The sequence below is a fragment of the Poecilia mexicana genome, unplaced genomic scaffold (assembly GCF_051168715.1).
Source record: "Poecilia mexicana isolate PSO_F unplaced genomic scaffold, ASM5116871v1 scaffold_3, whole genome shotgun sequence".
Classification (NCBI taxonomy): domain Eukaryota; kingdom Metazoa; phylum Chordata; class Actinopteri; order Cyprinodontiformes; family Poeciliidae; genus Poecilia; species Poecilia mexicana.
Genome location: NW_028263372.1, coordinates 8,820,762 through 8,848,724, shown reverse-complemented (window position 1 = coordinate 8,848,724; position 27,963 = coordinate 8,820,762). Strand labels below are relative to the sequence as shown.

Genomic DNA, 27,963 nt, shown 5'->3' with positions numbered 1-27,963 from the left:
GCCAACTGGGGCTTCATTTTTTACTTTTAAAAATATGATCTGATTGGACGCTGGAACAGACTGTTGTTGTGTTCAAATTGTGCTAGAGTGAAATTAAATAGAGTTTAAAAGGAGCCTAAAATAGCATCTCAATGCAAAAAAATCCTGATATCAGCATTTTTTTCACAGGCCACATTTCTAAAGAAGTAGTTATTTCTACAGAACTCCCATGAGTCATCAGGGGTTCCTGGAAGCCTTGACAGCTGAATTGGTATAAGAGCACCAATCTGATGCTTCAATAACCTAACAGATTGAAAATAATAAATACATTTTCTTGCTGAGCTCACCTGTCTATTCAATTATTTAGCAGCAAAAAGGGGTTTTGAATTGAACACTTTGCTAATTTTCTCGACATATGATTTTGAACTAAAATGCGACTGACTGGGATTATGAAATTTCAGGGTTAATTTCATACCCTGAAATTAACTTGATTAAGCTTTTAAAATTCAGACTTTGTTTATATTGTAATTTGTATACAAAACAAATTTAGTTTACTATAAAAAAAAATCAAAATCATTTCATTTGAGATGTAGACTAATCACTTCAACATAAAACGTGGCAATTAATTGTTAGTAGCAGCACAAAATTACCCATAATCCCACTTTGACGACAGGCTGATCCAACAAATGCATTTGACTGAGCTCTGGTACCAGACGCCCCCTCACTGCACTGGGATTTGCTTAACATGTTGTTGTTTTCCACCACCTGAAAGCCAGTCAGTTGAGCAGACGGTTCTCGGTGGGGATCAGAGCATATTTGCATACTGGCCCGACCGGCCCAGAACGCGCTGTGCAGAGTGCTGAGTGGGACCAATCCTCCTGCACCTCACCTGGGACTGGAGCACCAAGGATGACCACTGACTGCAGAGGTGAGGGGAGCTTAAGGACTCTGTTTAGGCTCTAATATGTTCAGGTTAGAAAGCACAACTAAATAAATAACCATCTCTTCGTTGTTGGTAGATAAGTGATGGTGGTTTTCACTGCGCAAACACAAAATCTTACCTAGTAATTTTGGTCTAGTTTCTAATGCAAATATAGAAAAGTTGAAATAAGACGAAACAAACTTAAAAGTAATTTTTTGGGAAGCTTGTTTTAAGTCCATAATTCTTTAATATTGATGAAAAAATACTATTTCCATTGGCAGATGTTTTCACTTATAACAAAACATTTTTCCCAAGTTATAAGTGAAATAATCTGCCAATGGAACTAGTACTTTTTCATCAATATTAAAGAATTATTTATTTAAAAAAGCTCTTATATCTTCCTGAAAAGTTAATTATAAGTTTGTTTTTTCGTATTTCAGGTTTACTATATTTGCACTAGAAAGCAAACAAAAAAATACTTGGTAAGATTTTGTGTTTTGGCAGCGTTTCACCATCATTCAATTGGAACATCTAGTGCTTCAACATCTTAGATAAAATGTGAAATTTATATATATATATATATATATATATATGAAGCAAAATGTGTACCAGAAAGATAAAATGAGAAAGCAGAAAAAATGGCTAAAAACAGATGATGTGCTTGACAGATAAAACAAAACCGCAAGCCAGCTTCCTAAAATAGAGCCAAGGATCTAAATATAAGACTCGGGGCCGATAGCGCGTGCCAGACAACTGCAGCAGTGTCCGTTCTCAAACAGCTCAGGCCGAGACAACCAAACATCAAATGTAAACAATCTTCCCAGATATTTATTTTCCAGCCACATCCATATTTCCAGAGCCTGTGCAATCCTTCCAGACAGGCTGGTATTTGTTGTACTGTTGAGGGGGGGGTGATACATATATACAGATATATTTATAAGTATATATAGAGGAGTCAGACAGTGAAGGATTCCAGCGGCCAGCCGCGTGGCGACGTAAGGAGACGTGAGGAGAGAGGGCCACTGTGTGTCCCCGACGCTGACCCGCCCTGCTAATGACAGGGTGCTGTCCGAACGCTGCTAACCAGAAATTACTGCCCTCACCGCCCAGCAGCTGCGCACACTGCTGTCTCAGAAGGGTAAGAGTAGAGAAAGGCCCAGGAGCTCCTCGGGACAGAGGCCTAATGCTGTTTTTGTAACAGGAGATCTGATCTGCGGTGATTTGCTAAATGACACGCAATTCTCCAACTTTTTTCTTCCCCCACATTTCATCAGTTTCAACAACTTTTATTGGGATTTAATGTGATGGAAGAACACAAATCATAATTGTGAAACAGAAGAAAAATAAAGCATGTTTTCAATGGGGTTTTTTTCCCCATCATAAGCTGAAAAGTGCGGAGTGCATTTCTTTCAAGTCCTCCTCATCCATTCTTCACTCAACTGCCTTTAGTTGCAAATACACCAGCGAGTATTTTTAGAAATGTCACAGTTTTGCAAATGTCAAGTCTCGACGCTGATTTTCAAATAATTTAGGTCTGGACTTTGACTAGGCCCTTCTAACATATATGGGTTTTCTTCCAATTTCTCCTGCATTGAGCTTCATTTATTTTTCCCTATAGACTCTGAGCAGAAGAAAAGCATCAGCACAGCATGATGATGTGCAGAAAGTTATTAGCTTGGCTTGTAGATCAGAAACCCGGGGCAATCAGACTGTAGTTTTCTGGCTGATCACTGGTCTTTAACTCCTGATTCCATTTTTGGCTAATATCGATTATTTTTGTCTTAAAAGTTAATAAGTATAGCAGCAGTGGGGTGACTATTGTCATGAAGACATGACCTGGAGGGCGGGTCTGTCTCACAGCAGAGCAAAAGGGAAGAGTTGCTGATTTTCAGATCTTTGGATAAGATCGGCTTTTCATGGAAGTATCGGCCAATAGCTGATCGTCCAAAATTAAGGGAATAAGGGTGAATGTATCAGTGGACCGCTACCAAAGAGTTTAAATTCTCCCTCATCTGACCAAACCAAAAAAATGACCATTTTCTATACATGGCTCGTGGCAAACCGTAATCAAATTTTCTTTTGACTTTCTTTCAACAACGTTTTTTTTTTTTCTCACTACTCTTTTATGAAGACCAGATTTGCAGAGGGCAGAATTTGTGATCGTCTTGTCAACAGATTATTTAGCCTAATCTGCAGCTCCTCCAGCTTTTCCATTTAATGCTCTCCTTAACCAGCCAGTCATTATAATTAAACAACTACAACTTAACAAGTCGACAGCTGTCTCACAGTTCTTTTATTTTTAGATGATGGATTTAACTGTTCTGTGAGACAATCAAAGCCTTCTTGTTTTTTAACCTAACTCTGCTTTCAACTTCTCCACATCATCCACCCTGACCTGTCTGCTCTATGTTAAGATGTTTGTTCCCTAAGGTTCTCTAAAAAAAACCTCTGAAACCTTCAACTAAGCTTATACTATACAGATCGATTCCATTTACTAGATACATTGGTTTTGACCAACTGATTGCTGAATTTTAATGAATGAGTGTCAGAGTAATGCCACATTTGTTTATAGATTTATTTTTTTAAATGATTTTAATGATTAAAACTCTTTGAAAATCATTGTTTTCCTTCCAGTTTGCAGGTATGCTACTTCGCATTGGTTTGTGACAAAATCCCAATGAAATACACTAAAATGTATGGCTGTAATGCAACAAAATGTGACAACTGTAAAAGTTGGGAATGAGTGAAAAAATCTGGGTATTTCTTGTATTTCTGTATAAATTGGATTAGGTACTGTAGCTCGAGGTATGCCAGTAAATTAATTTTTACACAGATTAGCATCACTGCACATGATGTTAGTTATCCATATTACTGTACACGAGTAAAGATTTGTTTTTCTATTCTAATCCTCTCAGCTCTAGATGTTGGATTTCAACTCAGTCTGTAGCACATCATCACCAAACCTGCTGAGACTCTTCTAAAACACCAGCTCCACCTGTTCCAGTTGCTCTTCTACAGATGTAAATCGGATGTTTTCAGGAGAACTTTCCTTCCACCACATCATGCATCAGACCGTTTCAAAGCTGGATGGGTTGTTTTTTTTTTCTTGGTTTTCTCAGTAAAATTACAGTTTTGCACAGATGTTCAGAAGCACAGATGATGCTGTCACGTTCTATATTCCAGAAAACAACATGTAATCAGAAGAAATGACGTAAGAAGACAGACAGGGAAGGAGGCACCGACCTGTCTGTTCCTCTCATCCAGGATCCGACTGATCTGAATCTTCTTCCTCCCCATGGCCGACACAAACTCCACTAACAGCCGAAGAGGTATACCAGCGGGCTCAAGGTGGTTAAAAATTCAAAAGGCAATCCTTAACACATAGTCCCAACGTCAGCTGCTGTTACACCGGCATCAGCTCACCATCGGCCTGCTGAAAGAGAGACACACACAGAGTCAAACAAGTCCTATTTTCACTCCATCACAGCCCGTCTTCAGCTTATAATGCTTTTAGATGCTTTTTTTTTTTTTAACCAGACATGATGGGAGTTTGGAAGATCAACTGCATTTACCTTTGTGATTAATGCCATTTACGGGAGAAAATTGTGATTTCCTCGACGTTGAATAAACACTAAGCATTAGCAAAACAACTTCAGACATTCCCCCCCCCCAACTCCATCCTCATGCGTCACTTTAACATCAAAGTAAAACAATGGAAATGTTACCAGCTTCTTGTCAACAGACACAGAGTTTTTACAGGGTTTCTGTAAGTTTCAGCAACTCACATTTAAAACCTTTAAGACCTCTTTAAGACTAATAAGAATAAAATTTGGTATTTGTATCATGACAGAAATGCACAAAAGAAAATCACAAATAAACAAATAATACGAGTTGGCGACAGAAGTGACCCATTTAAGACGGACATCGCCCAGCCAGTTGGCAATAAACTGGCACTTGCCCATTAGGAATGTAAAAAAGCTAGCTAGCTTTACTCTTGTTAGCTATCCGACTAGCAGAGGTAAAAACTAATTAGCTATGTCCTTTTAGCTCGGACGTAAAAAACCACTTACCATCATGGGTAAGTGCTAGTTAGCTAATGAGGGTAAAGCTAGCAAGCTTTTTTTACATTCATCAAGGGTAAGAGCTAGCTAACTAGCAGGAGTATATAAGCAGCTAGTTTTGTTCTACTTTGATTCTTATCATTTGTACCATCTTCAATTCAATCCTGAATTTTCAGTTCAATGACAATAAAATCTTTCACTTCATTTCAGTAGCCACAACCACTTTGAGTCACAGAACGCAATGAGGATGTTACTCAAAGTTTTTGCGTAACAATAAAGTCCCACAAGAAAAAAGAAAGCTGCATAAAAATACATATGATTAAATAGTCCTGCCACAAAATAAAAAGTCAGCCCTCTGATTAACATTTAAGATCAACATTGTTTTTCAATTAATTTAGGACATTTCAAGGCCTTAAGTTTTAGATGCATGAATTTAAGATTTTTTTAAGGGTGTGTGCATACCCTGCTTTAGCAGCAGAAAACAGAGCATACTATATTGAAAACTTCAGTCTTTTTTTGTTTTCCGACGAATCTGTAATCGCTGGATGTTGCGTTAAACATAGCAAACAGCTAAACAAAAAATAACCAAACATTTGCTTGTCTACTCCATTTCAAACCTCAGACAGCGGGCTCCAAATGCTCCTCCGTCTGCAGGAGCCATCTAGGATGCACCAGCATGCTCTCTGCTCATTTCTTTTCCCTAGCTGCACTGGTGCCCACCTGCTCTGCTGCGTCCCTCCTCTCCTCAGCTTCAGTGTTTCTGCGTTCTGCCTTGTCCCTGCAGAGCTCCTTCGCACTTTCCCTAATCTTACCTGATCTGGGAGGAGGCAGAGAGCGAAACGAAGCCAGGCTTAGACTGAAAACCTCCCTGGACGTCTGCAGACCTTCGAGGCCCCTCCTCATGCCCCTCCTGAGATTGGACTAATGTGATGGGCCTTCATCACATCAACATGTTTGGCCACTATTTGCTGATTTACATGGTTTGTGTTCCATGAAAGACAATATAGCAGAGTGACAGTCACTTAATGCCACAAAATGAAAAATAAACAGAAATGAAGAGAATATTTATAATGCATCTCCCATTCTCTCTGCTATTTCCCCTAACAGACAAATGCTCCTTACATATTAGGGATTTAGATTCATCCTTTTTACAGTCTGGATGATTGGATGGAAAAACCTAAATATTTTGAGGGAGAAGATAAAAAACAAATCTGTTTTATCTTCAAACACTGCTGTGTTTCTTCCTCAACGTGCTCGACGGGATGACATCTTAGAGTCGCTGTAGTGGTGAAAAAGAACACTTTGTATCACTTTGATCAAGTATGATAGTCCGTGAAACACAAAAGGCCCTTTCAAGGGCCACAGTAACTGAGTTACTGCATTGATATGATAGCAGGACTCTGCTAAATATTAGACATTCGAGTTTGTCTTTGGTAAGTAAATGGATTGTGGGACGCAGCGCCTTGCCAAAGTATTTGTATTCCTTGAATCTTGTTTCCACCAGGGGAAGCACTGATCCACTTTTTTCATTTACAATACTGATATCTGAGGTAAAGTGTCGACAGATACTGATCCGATACAGAAAATCAGTGCTGAATTGACTTAAAATGTTTCTCTTTTTAAAACACATACATTTAGTGAATTACAAATTTATTTGATAACTCTACGCCAGTACAGCACACTTACACCAAGAGCTTCACAAATTTGGTCAAACATGTAAAAACAACTTTAATTTGTTCAGCCAGTGCAATTAAGAGCATAACAAGCTAATGTAGAATAAATAAAGAAACTGAAACTGATAAAAATTTAGAAAATGAACTACAACAAACATTATTGAAATGCCTCAGAAAGTGTAGTTAGGAATTCTAAATATAATGTCAAATAAATAATAAAGCATGACGTCAGTCAGACCAAAAAGCATAGAATTAGACTGAATAGATTTGCCTTTATGGGTCAGGCAAATTGTCACTGATACAGAATTCTTTCCAATATCAGGACCGACACAGATATTAATGTGGGATTGTCGCGCCACAAACTTTTTGCATAGAGTTTGCATGATTCTCTCCAGGTACTCCAGCTTCCTGTCACTGTACAAGAATAATAAGTTAATTTCTATACATAGTGGATAGGTGGAACTTTTAAATGATGTTCCACTGAATATGTTCAAGCTAAATCGGTTCTTGTCTAAGGAGATCATGCTCTGCTTTTTGTGGGCTGGCACAAACTCATATGGTCCAAAGACACGCAGGGCTGCAACGGTTTATCAATGACAATAAATACCAAGAAATGTTATCGGTGATTCATTGTGTAAAACCACACTGTTCTTATGAAAATGCGCTACAGGAAGCTGTAGGGAAAAAAGTGTCTCCATTGTTTAAGACACTGTCATGTTTTAAAGACTAATTTTGTAACTTGTCTAACTAATGTATGTCTCTATTATTATTAAGTCCATAAAAAGACATACTTAGTTTGAAAAAATAACTGGGATGGTAAGTTGTTTCTGGAACTGTGAATAAAGTATTTTAAACATGAACAGAACCCAGCGACTATAAATCGGGTTCAGCCTGAGAGTCAAAACTGAGGTGTGTCCCACAACTCTTTTTACATTCACCTCCCAGACAGCGTGTCCTGATCAATGTGGATGCAATTTGTTACTATGGCAGAAACTCTATCCGGCTGATGCAAAAATCGACCCAGAACACTGGAAGACAACCAACACTCACATAAACATCTGCTAAACTGAGCTCTACTAAGACCTATGATAATACTAAAACCATTAGTAAAGTTGCATCTTTTACAATGAAGAATCACACAGGCACTATTTTATGCTGGTAAGTTTGACAATATTATTTTTATGTAATTACCGTAACCCCATTGTTTCTGGTCAAATTGATTTGCAGATCTTATAATTAAACATGTAAAACGTTTGTAGAGATAACCTTATACATCCAACATAATTTTCTGAATCTTACTTGAATTTAAATTTAAAACTGCTGTAGAAAACTTTTATATAAAAATATGTTGTTTTTTTTACACATTTGTTAAAATTGTAATTATGTCGTGACAGTGGAACATGAGACAATCAGTGAAAAACAAAAAGAGCTTCTTTGTATTCTCCCAATGCTCTTCTTCGGAAACAGTAAACGAAACACTGCTCCGTCAGAAACAACCGATCAGAGCCAGGAGGAGAGTCTTACCGCTGTCAATCACTCTCAAGTATGCGCTGCTCACACTCTCATCTATGCAACAGCTAGTTTCCCACAAAACAGGCTGCCATGAATGCTAAGCTAGTCAGCATCGCCAATGATGACGGCATATAAAACGGTTTTCCTGGAACGGTGAATTGCTTCTCTGCCTTTAGCACAATTAGCAGGTTTGTCACTGACTGAAACACTCTATGCTGACTGCAGAAGGTTCAAAACACAATTCAAAATCAGTGAGATGTTTACTCTGTTTGTAACAACAAATACTGGGGATTCTTAATTTCCCCATGAACATTGCTGAAACCGCCATCTCATCTTGTTTTTATGAATCCGGATCCATACACTGCCTCGTCTTAAGAGCAGAGCGTATCATTACACCCATATCAATGGCATTTAATAATGTCAACATGCAATGTGTATCACTGTTGCTAATTTAGTTGTTTGTCATGAGGTCAGGTTAGGTGAAGAGTACCGATTACAAAGTGCAGTCACATACCACCTGTTGGATGAGTTTTCTAATCTTCAGTGTGTTCTTCTTTCCTCAGTAAGTTTCCAGCAGAAGAAACAAAGACGTACGAGAAACAAATCAAATGATGACTGCCTCACAGTCTCGCCGTGCCGTAATCGAAAGGAAGGAACAGTTGATTTAATAATGACAAATCTACGAGACGTGGAGAGAACCCAATGTAAACTCCTCCAAACAGCCAGCTTCCTGTTAACACTGTCTACTACATCACTTCCTGTGCTGTGAACTGTATGACTCTCAGAGGGGGAGTGCTGATATCATCTGTCCGACCGCAGCCCCCCCACACACACACACACACACCACGCAGATAACATTTTCTGGCTCAGCTGTGCATCATTGTGACACTGTGCGTGGAGGCAGCACATCAAACCAGCCAGAAGCAACAGATGACATCCTGAACATTCACAGCGGCATCAATAAATAACGGTGATAATTCATTAACATAGTTATGCCAAACCCTCCACTGGCTTTAGATTCATGCTAGAGAAATTCTTCCATTTAAGGCCGCAGTACGGTAAAGCTGCAATAAACATTCAGTCAGTCAGTTTCTACATCAGGCAATGTCTCGTTTATCATTGCTGCAGTCACACAGACTGCACCTGCATGTGTGAAATATGCTGCATTTTTTTTTTACACAAAGTTACCAGATGATTTTATCTGAAAACCTTCCCTGAGAAATAAGGATGAAAACAGAGATGCTGGTGGGCTAGTAGTGCTTCCTGCAAGCTGTTAGCATGTCAAGATTCAAATACATTGTAGAAGCCTTCATAATGACTAACCCTGCATTCATAAGGCATGAAATCAACTTGTAATTGGTACTTCAATGGATTTCACCTGATTGTTGCTTTTTACCTCTTCCTCGGTCTTAGCACGTCGTTCAAGAGGAGAGCAGCAAATGTCACGGTCGGACAGCGGAGACGTGGGGTGGTTGCATGAGGGGTTGGTGCAACACCGCCGGATTGCGCACAGAGTAAAAAGCTTGTGTGGTCTAGTGGACCACATATCTAGAGACCACAGATTGAACAACTTCATTGAACCAGAAAGGAAGTTCTGCCTGGTTCACATGGCAAGATAATAATGCCAATTTCTTACAATCTTGAAGATGCTATGATTATCATGATGGCTCTAAAGATAATCTTATGAGATGTTCCTGCTGTTTGTGGGGTGTGAAGAGTGACCTGCTCCGCCCAGAAGGACATCGGGAGATATCTGACATGTTGGATTGTCTTGGCCTGATATTTCAGCATGTTGCTCTAGGCCCGAGACATTTTTTTTGTATTTTCTATTTGTTGCCATCATCATCTTTTCGTGGGAAGAAGGTGGTGACAGTGGTAAAAGTTTGTTCCACAATCCAAGGGCTGCCAGTTTGATCCCCACTCCGTCAACCTCTGTTGTTGAATCCTTGGGAAAGACATTTCACCTGCTTTGCCTCCTGGTGGTGGTCAGAGGGCCCAGTGGCGCCGATTAATGGCAGCCTCTCTTCTGTCAGACTGCTCCATGGCTACAATTCAGTAGCTTGCTACCATCAGTGTGTGAATGGGTGAATCACTGAATGTAGTGTGAAGTGCTTTGGGGTCCTCTGGACTTCATAAAATGAAATAAAAGTACAAGCCATTTACCATTTTCTCTGATAATCATTCTTCCATTCTGTCAAGCCGGCCATATTTGGCTCATGTTTGATTTTCAGAGGTTTTGACAGATTTCCCCCCCCCCCCCCCCCGACATCTGAAAGTTGGTGAGTTAAACCTGTCTGTGTGTGATGCATTGCCTTTTCTACATGGCTGTACGCCACACAATGAACGACCAGACCTGTTGCATCTATGATTTTTTTGTTGTCATGTGGGATTCCAAGTAAGAGGGGTTTCAATGTTAGCACTTGCATTACATTCTGTGAACCAGACACTCAAGGACACCATGTACGTTCATTTAGCATTCAGTCAGTGTCAAAGCAGCCCTACATAGCAAGACGTCTGTGACACTGGACTGTTGATCCCAATAAACCCCAATCAAAAGGGTATCACTTGAAGCGTAAAAATAGCATTTTCTGAAAAGGCAGTTGACGCATCATGCGCACTAATTACTACCCTCCACCCCCTTTCAAGTTTTTCTTCACGTAAAGAATAAACAATGTTAGACCCGTTGAAGGTTAATCAAGTTGGGTCTTGACAGCACCAGGTTGTTTTCAGAACAAAGTGCCAGAGAGTAATTGGCAAGCCCTTTCATCCCCTCTCCTCATTAAAGACCTTGAGTTCGTCTCTAATTGGGATGACCCAAACATGATCTGTGCACCGGGTCTCTCCAACAGTGAATCAATGAAGCTTGAAGTGGGTGCTATCCAGCACACACCACTAGTTAACACAAACACTGCCCCCCCAACTTCAAATCCTCTGCTTGCAGCAGAATAAAGACATCTCTGTCTCCAGTATTTGAGGGACAGTACAGTGTTTTGTTTTCTGTAAATTATGGAGGTGAGCCCGACTGTCAAAGTGGAAAAAGCCTTAGTAATATACAAAAAAATAATCCACCCTTTACTTTTTACTGCTGAACTAGTACATACTGACTGAGATTGCTTTCTTTATTTGCAGCTTCACCTTCCCTGCAGCTCTTGCTCACCGTCTTGCTCTCTTCTCCTTCCCTTTAGGCTCAGGCTCGTCCTTCCTTCTTGCAGCGGCTTATTTGCATTGTATCCACGAGAGAAGCAGGCAAAGAGAAGTTTTTAGCTCAGGGCATAAAGACGTGGGTTGATAAAAGTTTCCCCCACACACACACACTCACCGAGCCTGGACGAGCTTTGAAGTTCCCATAAATGGAGTTTTTTGTGGAAGTTCTTGGAGGAACTTCTAGATAGTAAACAGGCAAGTCTATGTGGTGGACCAGATCCCTGAGGGAGGCAGAGGGAGAGCCGGCTTGTTTACTGGTTGAAGTGTTTAACACGTCCTTGTTTATGTTGCTACTCTCTCCACATGCCCACTTGTTAATCTGAGTTTCCTTTGATGTAAGGAAGGAAAATGACAATTTATGCTAAACATGACAGCGTTAGACCTACTTAGAGGAGGCAACAATGAAATTAGCATTTGTTTATGCAAATGATTCTCAATATGAGCAAGGCTAAAAGGGAACACAGCAGCACATGTGTCACCAGTTTGAAGCGGCAAATGTGGTTCCATATAAATCTACCCAATGACAGAGCAGAACGTTTAGTAAAACTGATCTGAAAACATTCGGCTACACTGTTTTCTGAGACCCAGTAAAGCTAATCTTACCTCCAATAAATGACTCTCTTGTGTCTTCGTTTAGTATAAGTCCTGATTAGTTGGTCCTAGAAACTAAAGCTAATGGCTAGTACAAGACAAGCCAAAGTGGACTTCTAAGATCTCAAACAGATCCAATCCCTCTAATGAATTCTTAAATTGTAGCATTATGTAGGAGTGGCTCTGATATGTTTGTTCTGATTTTTGTAGGCTTTTCTTCATTTTTTGGGTTGAGTTGTTGCATGTTTTACGATTATTCCTTCTGGTTTTGGATGCTTTGCAGCTGGAAGGATTTTTCGCACTTACTTTTATCTGTACAGTTGTTATAATGCATAACCGCAGTACATGCAGTGACAAGGTTTTTGGGTTTTTTGAACAACTGGGAGCAGCTAACCAACATCTCAAAAGTTCAAATAATACCTGAACTACGACCCTAGGTCTCCCCGACTCCCATTGTCTCTCTGCCCAACTTTCTAACCATACGGAAGATCTAAAGAGGGGAGGCAAAAGCAAAGGAGGTGGATTAGCAGTACTTATCAGGAACTGATGGTGTCAGCTATTGCTGTGAAATATCATCTGTGCTGCCTAGAAATTAAGCTGTCATGAGGCAGTCATACAGCAAACAGTCAGATTCATTGTCAAACTGACTGCTACCATAGATCCTTGCTGCCCACAGCATCACCGTCCACAATGACTCTTTGAAGACACTTGGATGATGTAAGTTACAACAATATTTGATTTCCCGTTCGGATAATATAAAGTATTTTTGAATTGAACTGAATTTAATCTCAAAAATGTCACTGCAGTTTAAGGAAACCATCATGTTGCACAGGGTGGATGTGTAAGTGAGAGTTGGAGGTCCATCCATCTATCACTGATGATGGGAGGCCATCATCAATGGTCTTCCTCCTTGAAACGTGTACTGAAAATCAGGATAAGTCTCTGATACAAAATGATCAGAAAAAGCAAACATACAGGCAGTATTCCATTTATCTTAATACTGCCTCACTTATCTAGCAGGTACGTACAAGAAACACTGTATATGTTCCACTTCTCGGTACATGTTTCACACAGGAAGATAAATGGTGGCTCTGTGCCTCCTACCACTGTTTCCTGTGTAAGTAATGTTGGTTGACTGTAAATAACCACCCAATGCAACCATCACAATGGATTACAGTACTGCATGTATGTGTATTTGACTTGCTGTTTTGTTTCAAATAATATTCCTTCACTGTTTGTATGTCAGTAATGTATTTGACTGGTCACACTGACCGTCATGGCACCTAATGCCCAAATCTTAGATTGGGTCCATGGAGCGCAGGTCTTTGTTGTTTCTGTCAATACATATTAAAGCTCTTCCTAAATAAATAATTATGTTTTTCCCATGTATAAATTGACAAAGCTTTGAAATATTCTATGATTTGTTGTAGCTAAATTTTATTGATTCCATAAAATCTGATAGTGTGAAGAATGTGTTTACATACATGTGTTCACAATGACTTGATTACATAGTTGAGATTACAGGCGATCAGTCATGACGTACTTATTATGGCCAGAATAAGCATTTGTGGAGACTTTTAGACTGAACCTAATGGATAATGGCAGCAAGGTCAACCATGGGTTAGCATTGGGAGAGTCGCATGAGCATCAAGGGTTCATTTGATTGGTTTACTCCAAAAAAGAGAGAATTGTCACAGTCAGTCATCATGTTTCTAATATGAAACATTAAGAGCGCCATTGAACTTTCTGTTTGCCAACATTGTATCAGTGAAGTTTCTGAAGACTCTGTTTTCTTACACCACTAAGGACGACATGTATTTGAGTCTTGATTTAAAATAAATTCTATGCCTGAAGAGAGAAAACTCCAGGTTCTTTTTTTCAATATGTAATATTGAAAAAATATTACATATTTTTTGACTCTTTGAAGAGTCAAAAAGTAAATAATTCCTCATTCAGAGTAATTATTATAGATTGGTTTATGAACATTTACTAAGTATAACATGACTTGATATTGCTACGCCTTTTGACTCTTAGACAACCATTTTTCAGATCTTAATGTTAACTTTAATTAATAAGGATACAAAAAATATTTACGCATCTTCCTGTTTAAATTTGGAGAAAAATTGAAAGAGGAAAATGCATCTGTGAATTTCAGTCAATTGCTCCAGGGCTCCACCGTGTTCCTGTACACCACAGTGTTACTCACAATCTTCCAACCCAGTAAAACCTCCAAGACAGCAGTCTGCTCATTTAATTACTGGCCCACTGTGATGTCATTTCATTATTGTGTTGCTTTTATGGCAGCAGCAGTGTGCTAAGATTTTCCTGTCTCAACACAGAGACACTGATGTCATGCCTGTAACAAAGATTAAAACTCAAGCTGCCATTTTAAATGTGGCGAGGCTTTCGTTCTTTTTATTTATCCAAAACAAACCAAGAAATCCAGCTTCCACTTGTTGAACTGGAGTTTGGCCCATTGAGTAAACTATTTCAGACATTTCAGATTAACACACATAAAGAAAGGATAAAACTAGTTTAAATTGGATTTATACTGGATTTTAGTCCAGTTCTAGTTGCAAAGAAGCAACGATTTCTAGGTATACAGAAGAGTGACCTTATTTTTTCTAGACGAGGCCTTTGGTTTAAGGGAGCTATTTATATTTAATTGCTATGTTTTGCTTCCAAACAGACACGATTTTACTAAAATCATATGGAAAGAATTCAAACTAAGGTTTGTTTGTCTCCTACTGCATCTGGCAAAAGTATTCATACCCCAAAAACTTTTTCTGCACTCCCCGCTCCTTTATACCTAATGACAAAATGTAAATTAATTTTTTTATGGCTTTCTTTTATCAATGCCTTTCCCCTTGCTATTCTTCTAAGAGGTCTGGGTAGCTGTCATGCCAACAAACTTTGAGGTATTTTTGCTCAACTTTAAATACACATTTCTCTTCTGGTGATTTCTGAAGGTGATTGATGGCATTGGATTTTATTCAGTTGCCTTAGAATGAAAGGAGGTTGAACATGTAAGGTCTCCCACACTTTTTACATTTTCACTTGCAAAACCTTTTGAAATCCATGTCACAATTGTGTGGTACTTTGTGTTGGTCTATATAGGAAGCACCAATTGCAGTTTTCTGACCGATCATCAATCTTTAAAAAGTCCGACCTGCTGAATCCGATTTTAGCCGATACTGATATTTTTGTCTGAAAAGTCACTAAATATTGCAACAAAGTTGATAAGTTGGCAAAAGTGGGGTGACTATTGTTAACAGCGGACATTAGCAATAGTTAACATTATTTAGTTAATTCATTATTCAATTCTCTATCACAAACAAAAAAGGGGATAGTGACTGGTTTTCAGACCTTTGCAAATAGATAAGTTGGTTCTAAAAGACCTTTTTCTTGTGTAAGTATCGGCCAATCACCAATCACCCAAAATTAAGGAAATGGGAGCCGATTTACCAGTAAACTCCCAATCTATAGGATAACATTCCAATGAAATACATTGAAGCTTGTGGCTGACAAAGAAATAGGAATACTTTTCCATGCTGCTGCATGCTGCCCGAACAAAGTTTCAGTCCAACTATCCAGTAAGTAGTACAACGCAGAAATAAAGACTGAAGGCTTCTAGTCACCCAGCACAGAGAAGATTCTGAAGTCTTCTTGTACATTTCTATTGTAAGATTTGCACCACTCAGTGGAGATGCTCAAAGAGACGTACAATATGAAGTATCTTTAGCCCTAACCCCAGCTTTTGATCTGCTACATATTATAATGAATTTTTTATTTTTATTTTTTATGTTTGTTCTTGATCTCATTAAAATTCAGTGCTTTCAGCAAAGTAAAAACTTCCTTTTAATGCTGTAAAGCGAATCTTAAGCAGTTCTGAAGCGTCATCATCAGGGATCTTCAAACTATTCCCCTCTGTCTCAACCACTCCACCCCCGTACACCCTCACATCTTTTACAACTTTGCTTTGCTTTCTCCTAGATTACAGAGTCACACAGTAGAGGGATTCTTAAAGTTCACGCACAGGGCAAAAAGAGTTTAGAGGTTTTAATATCATCAGAACGGTGAGTTTTGAGCTTGATTACCCTACCTGAGTGTAGCTGCAAAGCAAGACAACAGACGCAGGGGTTTGGAGCAGCCATGCAGCAGTGTAGAATCTTGTGTTCACACAATGTGGCAAAGCAGGGATCAGAGGAAAACTCCTAAAAGTCAAACACACTCAAAGTGGATTGAGAAGGGGGCGCTGCTGCAACAAATCAGTCGTCAGCAGAGTACCAAAGAAGGGTTTCTAGAAGCAGAACCTGAAGTAATGAAGCACTTGAATCATGAAGACCAGTGCAAAAGCCCAAAGCGGGCAGTGACCACACTCTGGTCTGGACCTAAGCCTTTCAAATCAACAGAACGTTTACCGAGCCAAGTCATCTACCCCTAGACCGGGCACTGCTGTTTCAACTGGCAGAGCAAACGACGACCTATTTACGGCAATTGACAAAGGCGGGTTTATGCGACTGCCTCAAAGTGGACGGCAAGGCTAATATTTGGACATTGTCTTGTTTGATTTCTGTATTTGTTGAGTGTCATTTCTAAGCCGCTCTGTTGCATTTTTAGCATCCAGGTCTGGGTGTGAGGCCCAGCGGTCAGACGCAGTCAGTGGTCTGCCGAGTGTGGAAAGAGCATCTCAACTGGAACAGGAAGAGTCTTCATTTCCAACAGACCAGAACATTTCCATTAAACACAAGGAAGAGGAAGGAAGTACACAGTAGGGCACGGTGCAAAGAAGAAGAGATTGGCCCCTACTCTAAAGTATAGCGCAGTGTAATTAATATTCTTAACATAGTGTAATGTCAGCATTGTTTTTCTGTGATGTTTGAAGTTTTCATGCTCCTTCATGCATTCTGTGGTGGGCTTCTATAATCACTGAAATCCGTTTTAAGGCATTGCTGACTTTTAGCATAGCTGTAAATGCAACATGCAAATCCAAACACAGCAGCTCCAGTAGATGGAGAGCAAAGCATCCACAGTATTGGGATGTACACACCATTTGTGCGTTTATTTTACGTTGATATTAAAGCACTGTCCAATGCTTTAAAATCAATGTCTGTATTTTGACAGCCATCAGGTTGTTGCTAAGCCTGTCTATTTTTCCATGATGTTTTCATTTGCCACCGATTTACTCACAGCACCATGTTGCGTCGGCACCCATGTTAGCAAGACTTAATGTTTGGATAAGGAGAGAGGGATACTGGTTCCGTTCCAACCCAACTAAGTGGTTTAACAAAGCCTGCCAGCTTGGAAATGTTCTTCGTCACCTCTTTGTTGCGTTTCTATTTTGCTTTATTTTCTATACTCCATTGTGGTATTTTCTGTTGCCTGCCAACATGAGAAACAAATCATGTTTCTTATGTAACAATCCAAGGATCGTTACTAATCTTTGGATTAGTAACAATCAAGCAATCATAATCGAAGTTGGCCAAAAGAAATCATATTTTGCAATGACACCATAAAAAATCTCTTAGAAAGTGATTAGACTCAGGGATTCACAAAATTATTCACAAAAATAAAAACAGTACCAAAGTCTAGAACATGAAATATTATTCTGCTAAGTATTTCAACTTCATAAACTGTATTTTTTTTATTCAAATATTTCATATAAGCTTTACAAATTATTCTGCAAATAAGACACATTTTAAGACACTGTGGACCATGAACAATGATAAAAACCTTCCTGAGCTTATGATTGTGTGCATTAGTTTCAAGGGGGAAATAAGAGTTTGTTTGGTGAATAATTGGCAAGACATTTTGAAATCTCACTGCAAATGACTGCAGTGAGACTGACCCCAAACTGGATGGCCCCAAAAGGTTACTATTGTTCCACCATGAAAGCTTTGAAAACATTTCCAAGATATGTAGGACGTTTAACATCCATGACCTTAGGAGCAAAGAGGGGGACAGACCACCTAGAAATGCATTTCAATCCTGGTGGAGAAAAATATAACAGTTTAAAGTGAAACACTCGCATTAAAGTTTTTTTTTACCTTGGCCAGAGGCAGCTGGACTGGAGTGAAAACGGAAAGAGGACTGTGAAGAAACTGCACAGAAACTTCCTCAGAACAATGTGATTCTGAAAGAGAGGAGAGGCAGAAAGAGATTAGGTCCATGTCTTTCTAACTTTTGATTGCCAAGTAATGAAACTATAAGCTTTTGCAACCAGAAAGGAACAGACTTGATTCTTAATTGGAGTGAAGGAGAAATCTCATAAGCAGCTCTCAACTGGGAACTTGAGAGAGAAAGAACCAACTCTAATAATATACAAAGACTGATCTGAACTTCAGCGCCAGTCCAGACATTCAGATCAGGAAGAGACCTTTGAATCACTTCTGCTGGGAGTGATGCAGAATAGTTCAGCTGTAAACACCAGTAATCAGCCCGAATGAGCTTGAATTTGCAGTAGGAGACCATATAGTTGACTAGAAAAACTGGTTTTGAAGAGTCAATTTAGTCCCTCAATGAAAATACTTAAGACAAGCAGACACCAACAGTGGAGCCTCTGTTTTCTCTGACTTTGGTTAAAAACAGTTAAGCCTTTCCTTCCAAAGTGTTGCTATTTACTGTTAACCACATGGCCCCGAATAGCCTATGATGAGAGAAAAAAAGGGGGGGGAAAGAAACAAAACTTCTACTTCCATGGCAATATTGTTGCCATAGAATATCACCTCATTTTAACTCTAGGTGATAAAATGAACCATGATGGTAAGGTAGAATATGAGACAGCAAGCTAGAGAAATCCATCCATCCATCCATCCATCCATTTTCTGTACACCCTTGGGGTCAGAAGGGTTGCTGGTGCCTCTCCAGCTAACGTTTCGGGCGAGAGGTGGGGCACACCCTGGACAGGTCGCCAGTCTGTTGCAGGGCAAGTTACAGAAATGATATTTCTATTCAATAAAACAGCAAAGAAATGAATAAAATGCTTTGAATAGAGAAAATAGTTCTCATAACCAGGAACAGGTTCAATATATATGCAACAGCTTTGCTTTTAAAAGTTGGTCTTTCCATCTACAGGAAGTCTGTCAGCAGTTCCATCATGTCTGAAAAGGAACCGTCACATCAGTTTACTGTCTGCCGTCTTAGACGGTAACCAGCTGGAGAGTCAGGATGTCTTCATACCTGATAGTTCACTAGACTCTGTTGGACTGGGGATCAAAATTGCAACATTTGTGTTATTTTCAGCTGGGACAGTTCACTTTCTCACTGCACTGTGTCAAACAAAACAAACCCTTTAAAAACCTGCCCACACCCTTCATTTGGTGCGGTGCTTCAGCAAGAACCACTGAAGGAAACAACACGAAAACCTCAGAAGACGACACAGACCGTGACTTCCTTCTTCACAAAACGTAAAGAAAAATGGAGTGGTGTGAGATTTTAGTGGTAGTAGCATTTCTCTTTTGTCTTTGGTAAAAGACCACAAGCCATTTATTTCTCTCACCAGAGTTAGACTCGTGTGTTTGTTTTGGCTGTATTTACCCAGAATGCCATGCACCATAGTCCACTTCCTGCTTTTAGAGTGATCTCCATTCCGCTTAGCATTTTATGAATTTAAACTGCTGCAAAGTTCACTTTAGCTGACCCGAGACTGAAGTTTGTAGGCGAACCAGGGTTTACATTTTTTGGTCCACATCAGAGTTTGATTATGCTTTCACACCTCCACTTTCTAGGTAAACAAACTGGAGTTTGATTAAAGCAGACTAATGGTGTGAATGCACCACTGGTTTATTTCATCAGGGTAAATCCTGATTGGAACACCATAATCATATCTAAAACAAAATATTAAAATTGAGATATGTCTTGTTAAATCAAACGAATGGAGTGTTGGCAGAACAAAGAGCAGCTGAAGTTGGACATCCCCATTCCATCAATTGGGATTAACAAACAATTTTAAATCTGGGCAAAAAAAAAAAAGATTTATTTATTAATTTACATGTTCTATAGAAATAGTTAGTGTAAGGAACAACTAACACCAAAACCTGCTACGGTCTCTTGCAAAAGTACTCAACTTGGTAGAGTGGTAAGAAGAACCCTATTGCTGAAAGAAAACCACAAGTACCTCAGTAGACCTGTTAGTCAAGGAACACAGAAAACAACACAAGATGCTTTAGTCAGAGGCAGTTATAGTGACTCGGTTATATGTGATTGAGTAACTTTTTTGAGGGGAAAAAATACTTTTAAGATTATTTTTACTACACCATAATAGTTAATTTGACTTGAGCATTATTATTATTATGAAGCATTGCTAATGTTACTAGAGTAAATTTTCCAGATAATCTACCCACTGTGTGTAACTTCACTGAATGAAGAACACTGTTATCCAAAAAGGCATGAGTCACAGATTCACACCTACATGTTCTGTTTATGTGAGACTTCCTGTTAAGGTATTTTCCCATACATATATATAAAAATCTGAAGACTGAGAGCTGTTTATACATGCTCTCGTTCAGTAGACAAAACTTGAGCTTTTCGTTGGTTGTCACGTAAATTACCAGAGAAACACACTGTTGGATGCAACAAAATGTGATACTGTTCAAGTGGTGTCAGTACATTTTACCACCTACCATGACATCACAGCCTCAGCGGTTTAAAACTCTGAAAGGCTCAAAACCTTGGTGACCAAGTTCAAGGTGTGACTGCTTCGCACTCTTCTGCAAAGAGCCTGTCTGCATGCGTCGGATTTCCATCGAGTGAATCCAACAGGACTGCATCATTTACGAAAAGCAGAGACACAATGCCAAACGGACCGAGCTAGAAACTCTCCACCCGCCCTTGCATCGGGAAATGTTGTGCATTGGTGCTACATAGCAGTCCGGTCAGAGTCCGAACACTGTCAGAAAACAAGCCTCCGCTAACATCTGTACCTCGGCACGACTCATGGCAGAGATGTATTCGGTTGCCGTGACATTAGTGGCTGAAGACGGAAGCGCTCTTTCATCCCACATGCTCCTTATTGTCTCAGCGGATCGTCACGGTGACAGAGTAACCATGACCTGATTACCTGTCCCCTGAAGCCTGTAATCACTAAAGCCAGCAGACAGGCGACGGCGGTCGGCTGACAGCGAGGATAATTGAAGCTGATGGAACATGCTGCCAGCCCAGCCAATGAAATATGAAAACTAAAAGCAGTGAAGAAGAACAAGAAGAAGAAGAAGCAGAAGCAGAAGCAGAAGAAGAAGAAGTGATAAAGACGGAAGCCTTCACTCGCAGTTGCACATTTTTTTGAAAATGCGTTCTCACTAGCGAAGGACGATATGGACTTAAGATTTTATCCTGATATTTTTGCAGTACTATTGTGATAACATTGAAAATTATTATTAAAAAACACATTTCTTTCTCTTTTTTTTTTACCGTAGGTAACTGTATGGCCGTGACTATGTAGTGCCACAAACACAAATATTGTTCTTGAAAAACTTTTCCAATTTAAACAGGCACCTTTTAGACACCACTCACTTAAAAAAGCCTCACACATTAACTGCACTTCATATGTTTTAAATTCTCATGGAACAAAAAGTGGAGAAAATGGTAAATATAACACTTCCGACCATACTGTCAGTTTTGTTTTTTTCTTATATTTACCCTAAAAAATTTTAATTTATGACGATAACTCAAAATTCTCATAAGGAGAGGAAATTTTTAACAATAAATTTGACTTGAGTGCAATAAATGTTAACCGTTCCAACAGTTTGCAGTTTTTTTGGATAGACCGGAAGATGCACCATGTTTTAGAATGGAGATTTTTTATTTATTTATTTTTTTTACTTGGGCATTCATGTCTCATCAAAAATGATGTAATATAATTCCTTGGGCACTGAACTCTTCCTTCTTTTACTGTAAGACCAGCAATTTTTAACTATCAGTGATTTCATGTGCTTCATTATGAAGAGATTATAGCTCATATTGACACTTTTAAAAAATTTCACAAGTGGTTTAAAAGCTTCTCAAATCATAAATTGAGTGTTCAAAGAATTTGTAAGTTGCAGATTAGCAGGGCTGGATTTACAAGAATGTGGGCCTTTGGACTGGTGAAAAAATTATTTTACTAATGCAAATTAGGGCTGCAGCTAACGATTATTTTAGTAATCGATTATTCTGATGATTACTCAATTGTTCAGATAAAAAAAAAATGCAAATTCTACAGCTATTTTTATTTAACCTCTTAACCGATTTTTTTTTTGTTTGTTTTTTTTTTTTTATGAAATACATTACATGCAAAATCCATATTTATTTTGTACAGTTTTGGCTTAATTCCTGCTCTGAATACATTGTCTTTTCAGCAAATTTACTTTTTTCAGTCTCTATGCTATTATTTGATTCCTAAATTAGTTGGTGATTATTTCAATACTCAGTTAATCATGATTAACCTGATTAATCCGATGAATTGTTTCAGCCCTAATCCAAATATCAGCCGGTATTAATTGATGCAATGTTGTTCCCAAAGAAACAACATTTTGAAATACTTGAATATTGCTTATATTTATAAAAAAAATTAAACTAATTCAACTAGCAAGATTTGGGCCTCCTTTCTAAAGTCTGGTCCAGCTGTACAGGTTTGACCAGTCATTTAACATTTTGTACAAGAGCTGATCAAAAACAGTCCAGATTCATTTAAAGGGCCACTGTCATATTTTAGAGACATGAACTTCAATGTATGATACAAAAATAAAACATAAGCATTATGATCGTAGTAATTTTAGCAGAACTTTTTAACAGGAAGTAAGAGAGGGAGTGTGAGGCATGGATGCCACACTTAAGGAGGATTTTAGCCCTCAACATAACCATTTAGGGTTCGATTTCCCGCCCGGGGACCTTTAGTGCATTTTTGTCTCCCCAATCCTGATTTGTGTGAATAAACAAAACTAGTCCCACACAAAATCTTTAAAAAAATTAGGTGAGTACTATATCTGGATGATGTGTCTCCATCTGCATTATTTGTTGCACCATTCCTGTAAAGATGACCTGGACTGTTTTTATGTTTAAAAAATAAACTGAATATGTCGAGCGGATGCGTGGCTGCTTATTAGTGACAGAAAAAGAAAAAAGTGAACACTTTTTATAGATATCACTTATTCGGGAAATCTGGGGGAGTTCTGCGAAAAGTAAATGCACATAAGATAGATGGATTTCTACTTATCCACAAAACCTGAGGACAAAATCTGCTGGAAACCCCTTTTCCCACCAGATTATGAAACAGCTGGAATCTTAGATTTCAGGAATGTCAATACTATGACCCGAAAAGGCGTGACTGATTTTAATACAGCCAATGTTCTGCGATCCAAATGTAACTACTAACGGCTAATGTTACACTGCTAACATCCTTTCACGACTGCTTTGGTCTTACTGTTACTCATTGCATATTTCTTTATTTGACGTCCTGGAAGGGAATTTAAATATTAACTAGAGTCCTGAGCCAGGCCGAAAAGAAAAAAATTGTAAAAAATTATATGTACCCTTTAAAAAAAAAAAAACCCATTGAAATAATCCTTTATCACTTGAAGAAACCTCAGATGCTAGCTTCAGTGTTGCTAACCAGGCAAAATGTATGGCAATATTTTCTTACAGAGCTTAACAAATTGTTTGTATTTTGTCTTTGTATCTCTACCTGGCATAAAAACTCAGCCACACCTGAGATTTAAAAGTGACGGTAGCTTCTTCAGTGTTTATGTGACCAAGTAGAAGACTTTATAGTCAACGCCCTCGAAAAGTTAGCTTTCCAATTCAGGAAATGTTAGCTTGTTACTTCAGGATAAGAATCAAAGTCAAGCAAAGTCATACGGACAGGAACAAATAATACTTTCCTAGATAAATATTGTGGCTTCACCTCTAGAACCAAAGCTCAAAAATATTGTGTTTTAATTTCATACTTTGTCGGAAACTTCTAAAAGAAAAAAAAATCAGAGCAAAGTAATTTCATCAAATGTTTTCATAGAGTTGACTGAATTCACTACAATCAGTTGTTACAGATATTCATTCTTCTGACCACTGTAATCAGAAAATGGCAATATATAGCTCTCAGACCCACATCAAGCTGCTAGAGCTCAGAATCATTTTTTTTTTTGCAATGCTCTCAAAGGCTTGTCACAATTCAGCAGATTACGTAGGGGAAAAAATAGCTCTAACATGGAACATGGAGCCATAGCGGTTGTGCTAGCATGTAATGATTTTTTTTTTTTTTGTTAGTCGATGTTGTGGAAAGGGGATGAAATTAAGAGCGTGGTGGGGAATTGGAGATCATCTTAAAATACCAACTACGTACCGTTAGCTGGCAGGACATTCAGATCAACTTAAGTTACACAAATCCCTCAAATTTGTATTATAACTATACTTTTGAAAAAAGCCCTTAGTAAGCATTATGCCTCGTTCTAATTGGTCGTAAAATATATTGCAGATGGGGGATTCATGGGTTCCATTCTGTGCAGAAAATCCATCACAAAGGGCTAAATTAAAGCCCTTAAACAGCAGCGGCATATACTGCCCAACTACGGTAATTGACTCATTTTCCCTTTGATGGTAAAGTTTTCCCTCTGTTTTTATTAGTCTGTCAGCTCCAACCACAGATCTGCAAACAGGGCTAAGCAGTTTTCACACATGAACGACGCAGATGTTTTGGGGAACATCTGGACAATTTAGTCTAAACTCTTTGCACTGTTGCTTCAAGAACATGAGAGGAACTGTGTACTGGAGAGCCGATGTAACACTGTAAATGATGCAACAACCGGAGCGTTTGGAGAGGAGAACAACCGGCGCTCTAAGTAAAACACTGCTGAGAAGCACCAGTTCTGGTTTCATCTAGACTAAAACCAAATGAACATTTTCTTTGTGCAAAAAAAAAAAAAAAGTACGTTGATTTGGCGTTTGCCTGTCGCAGTAAAAAACTAATCAGTTAATCGTATGCAAAATTAAAATGAGCGCAATAATTTCCACTCTGACGATTAATATTTTTTGAAGGTAAATTTTGTTTGCAGAGATTTTATTTTTTCGGTTGTAAGTACTTTTTTATTTCCATATTATTTATTGGTTTTGATTGTTGAGTTTTATTCTGGAGATTTTAAGTGTCCTCCAGTTCCAATGTCTTTACTGAGTTAAAGTTTATATGACAGGGCGAACTTGTATTATTATGCCATTATTAACATTACTTGAAAATGGTCTCAAAGCAACAATATTATCATTTAACACAATACTTACTGAGGCAATTTATCATCCAGCAAAAGTTATTATTGTGGCTTATGATTTACAGGTTTGTGGTCAACAAGACTTTCTTGTTTTTGTTGTGGTAAATGAATATATTGTCATATGCTACGCTATGTGTAGTTGGTTCATCTATGAGTGCGTTTTAGCAGTATGAAAAAACATATGATTTTAGAATAATCATGAGCAGTCCTTTACTACAATTTCCCAATGTGAAAAAACAAACAGAGGGCTAAGCTGAAGGAACATCTTTGAACAGATTTTAATACCATTTAATTTTAATTCTAATCAGGAACGAACAAATACAGATTGTTTTATAGCAGAACATATGCAAATTGTTTACACGTGGAACTGAGTGCTCAATGAAACTTTTAAAAGAGCAAATTTATAAAGTGACACCAGAAGAAAACAGAGAGAATTTAAAGCTATCGCTAAACTCTGCTATTTATGATCAGGATTTCTCAAGCAACTCCAGTGCAGAAAGAAAGGTGGACCAAACCAAAGCATTATGTCAGCGCTCACATTTTTCACTAGCAGTGAGGTATGTAGCTCACTCTGAACTTAGCTCAATTACTACCCTGGAACAACAAGCTGAATGTAAACATCACTGGGGAAAAAATCTGATAAAGTCCAAATCCAACTGCCTGCAGCAGTCAACCAGCCCAAAACGCTGCGCAGCACATGAGATGCAACTGATACTATTGTCTCAGACGGTTCATTCACATACATCTCATTAAAACAACTCCAAAGTGTCAGCACATCTTCTCCTTTACATATTAAAAACAGAGTCATTCCCAAAACAGAAGTGATAGGACAAACTTTAATAAAAAAAGAAAAAGGAAAAAAAGAAACGTAACCTTGTATAGCCATGGAAAAGGAAAAGAATATTGACAATGACGACATTATTTGCAGTCTTGCTTTATTATAAACATATATTTAAAAAAAGAAAAGCAGAAAAGGATGACCATGAATGTGTTGCAGGGACAGCAACACAATCTCTCTAATCTGGCAACTAATCATCCTGTTCCAATCCCTCATGGTGAAACATTGTCACATCACCCAACCTTATACATCAGGAGTACACATGGTTACATAATAAAAGCTAATATATAATTATTATTACGAATTTCAGTAAATAAGTTTTAAGGATGATTTTTCAATTGATGCGACACATTTTTGCTTCCACTGCCTTTAAATTTTAACCCTAAAAGTGACACGTAGTTGCCCTTTACCTTGTAGAATATACTAGTATGAAACTACCATATTTGAATAGTGTCCTAGTAGCAGTATACTACTAGCAGGTGGCATATTAGTGTACTACTACTATGCTAGTTTTATGCTACCATAAAAACTATGATAAAACAACTGATTCAATACATTACAACTGGGGAAAAATATCTCCTCACTGGATTTCCATGCTTGATCTTATCCAAAAGGCAGAAAAGCAATTCCCTATTGGATTTCCATTCATTGTATGATTACTTTTTTCTTTATAATTTATTTAATTTCTATTTATTGCATTGCTTTTTTGATATTATAAACTAAATTAGGCAATTGGGCTGCATTTTATCTTAACTCTCAAGTCGCAATGCATGGAAATTTTAATTTATTATTAGATTGGTCCGATGCATCACATAAAGAGAGAGAGAGAGAGAGACAGAGAGAGAGAGAGAGAGAATATACATATTTATTTATTTATTTTCTCTCAGTGAGTTGAACAACTATTCCCCGGAGCTCTAACCCGTTTCGTCAGGTCGTCATAGTGATTCCCTTGGTGTGAAGCAGTGTTTGACTGGCTACTTTAGCGCGTGTCAGTAATAAGTTAGTGTTTGATCCTGTTGATGTATCGGCTGATCACAGCATGTACAGAAACTCATCCTCCGGCACGCGACAGCACCGACCATGCGATACTCACATTAAAGCGAGTTAAGGTGAGTGTTAGAAACTCAGTGACATATTTGAACCAAGACTTGTATCGGAGCGGTGGATGAAGTGTAGCGGTCCCCTCCCCTGCACTCCCTACAGCACAGAAAGCAGCCCTGTAAACGGACTTTCACTTATTAAAAATAGAAGAAAGAAAAAAGGGGAAAAAACGGCGTTTTGCTCCACTTACCAATTTGCCCCCCTCCAAAAGCAGCTTGTATAAATGCCGTCTTTATCTCTAAGCGTTCCCGGCAGAAAGACAGACACACTGACAATGTCCGTCCGCTATATTTAGGAAACTGACAAACTCCGAGCAGCTACGCGCTTAGCTCCGCCCACTCGCAGCCAGCGTGCAGCTACGTCCGCACACAGACGTCCAACATGAATTTATCATGTAAGAGTGGGTCTGAAAATTACACGTGAGAAAATTAAATAAAAGGGACAAAATAAAGCCTGAACTATTTAAAAAACAAAATGTGTATGAAAATATCTGGAGACACCTTCCTTCATCCATCCGCATCCACATCTGCGCACTTAACGTCTTGACACTCAATTTCACACTTTATCATGCTGCTACAGCCAGAATCTTAGAAGTATTTTATTGTTATTTTTGAGAGTGGACGATAAGAAGTTAAGTATTTTCAGTATTCAGTACAAAAACTACTTTTAATAAACGTACCCCTTACATAAAGTGTGATTTCAAATTACTAAACAGCAGCACATAGTAAGTTAACTGCATTTAATCATACTTTTTCATTTGAGTGATATTAATTGATGCTGTCTCATTATTAATTGGAATGTATCAACAGACTAACAGACATTTTGTGGTACGATTATGATAACGATAAAAGTG

The 27,963-nt window shown here is 38.5% G+C and overlaps 1 protein-coding gene across 3 annotated transcripts in view; it reads right to left on the bottom strand.

The window, feature by feature from the left end:
* LOC106931207 (myocyte-specific enhancer factor 2A-like) overlaps positions 1 to 27,464 on the bottom strand; it is a 56,165-nt gene extending 28,701 nt beyond the window's left edge. Inside the window, exons 1-3 of one of the 3 annotated variants that reach the window (XM_015009193.2) lie at positions 27,301 to 27,464; positions 17,990 to 18,075; positions 4,145 to 4,334 (exon numbers count right to left, since the gene is read on the bottom strand). In XM_015009193.2, the coding sequence (XP_014864679.2) occupies positions 4,145 to 4,198 (54 nt within the window). In that variant the 5' untranslated portion in view covers positions 4,199 to 4,334; positions 17,990 to 18,075; positions 27,301 to 27,464. Of the gene's footprint in view, positions 1 to 4,144; positions 4,335 to 8,661; positions 8,872 to 17,989; positions 18,076 to 27,300 lie in introns of those variants that run through there. The other 2 variants (XM_088004124.1, XM_015009195.2) reach the window with 2 other exon arrangements.
* Between the last annotated feature and the right edge of the window lie 499 nt (positions 27,465 to 27,963).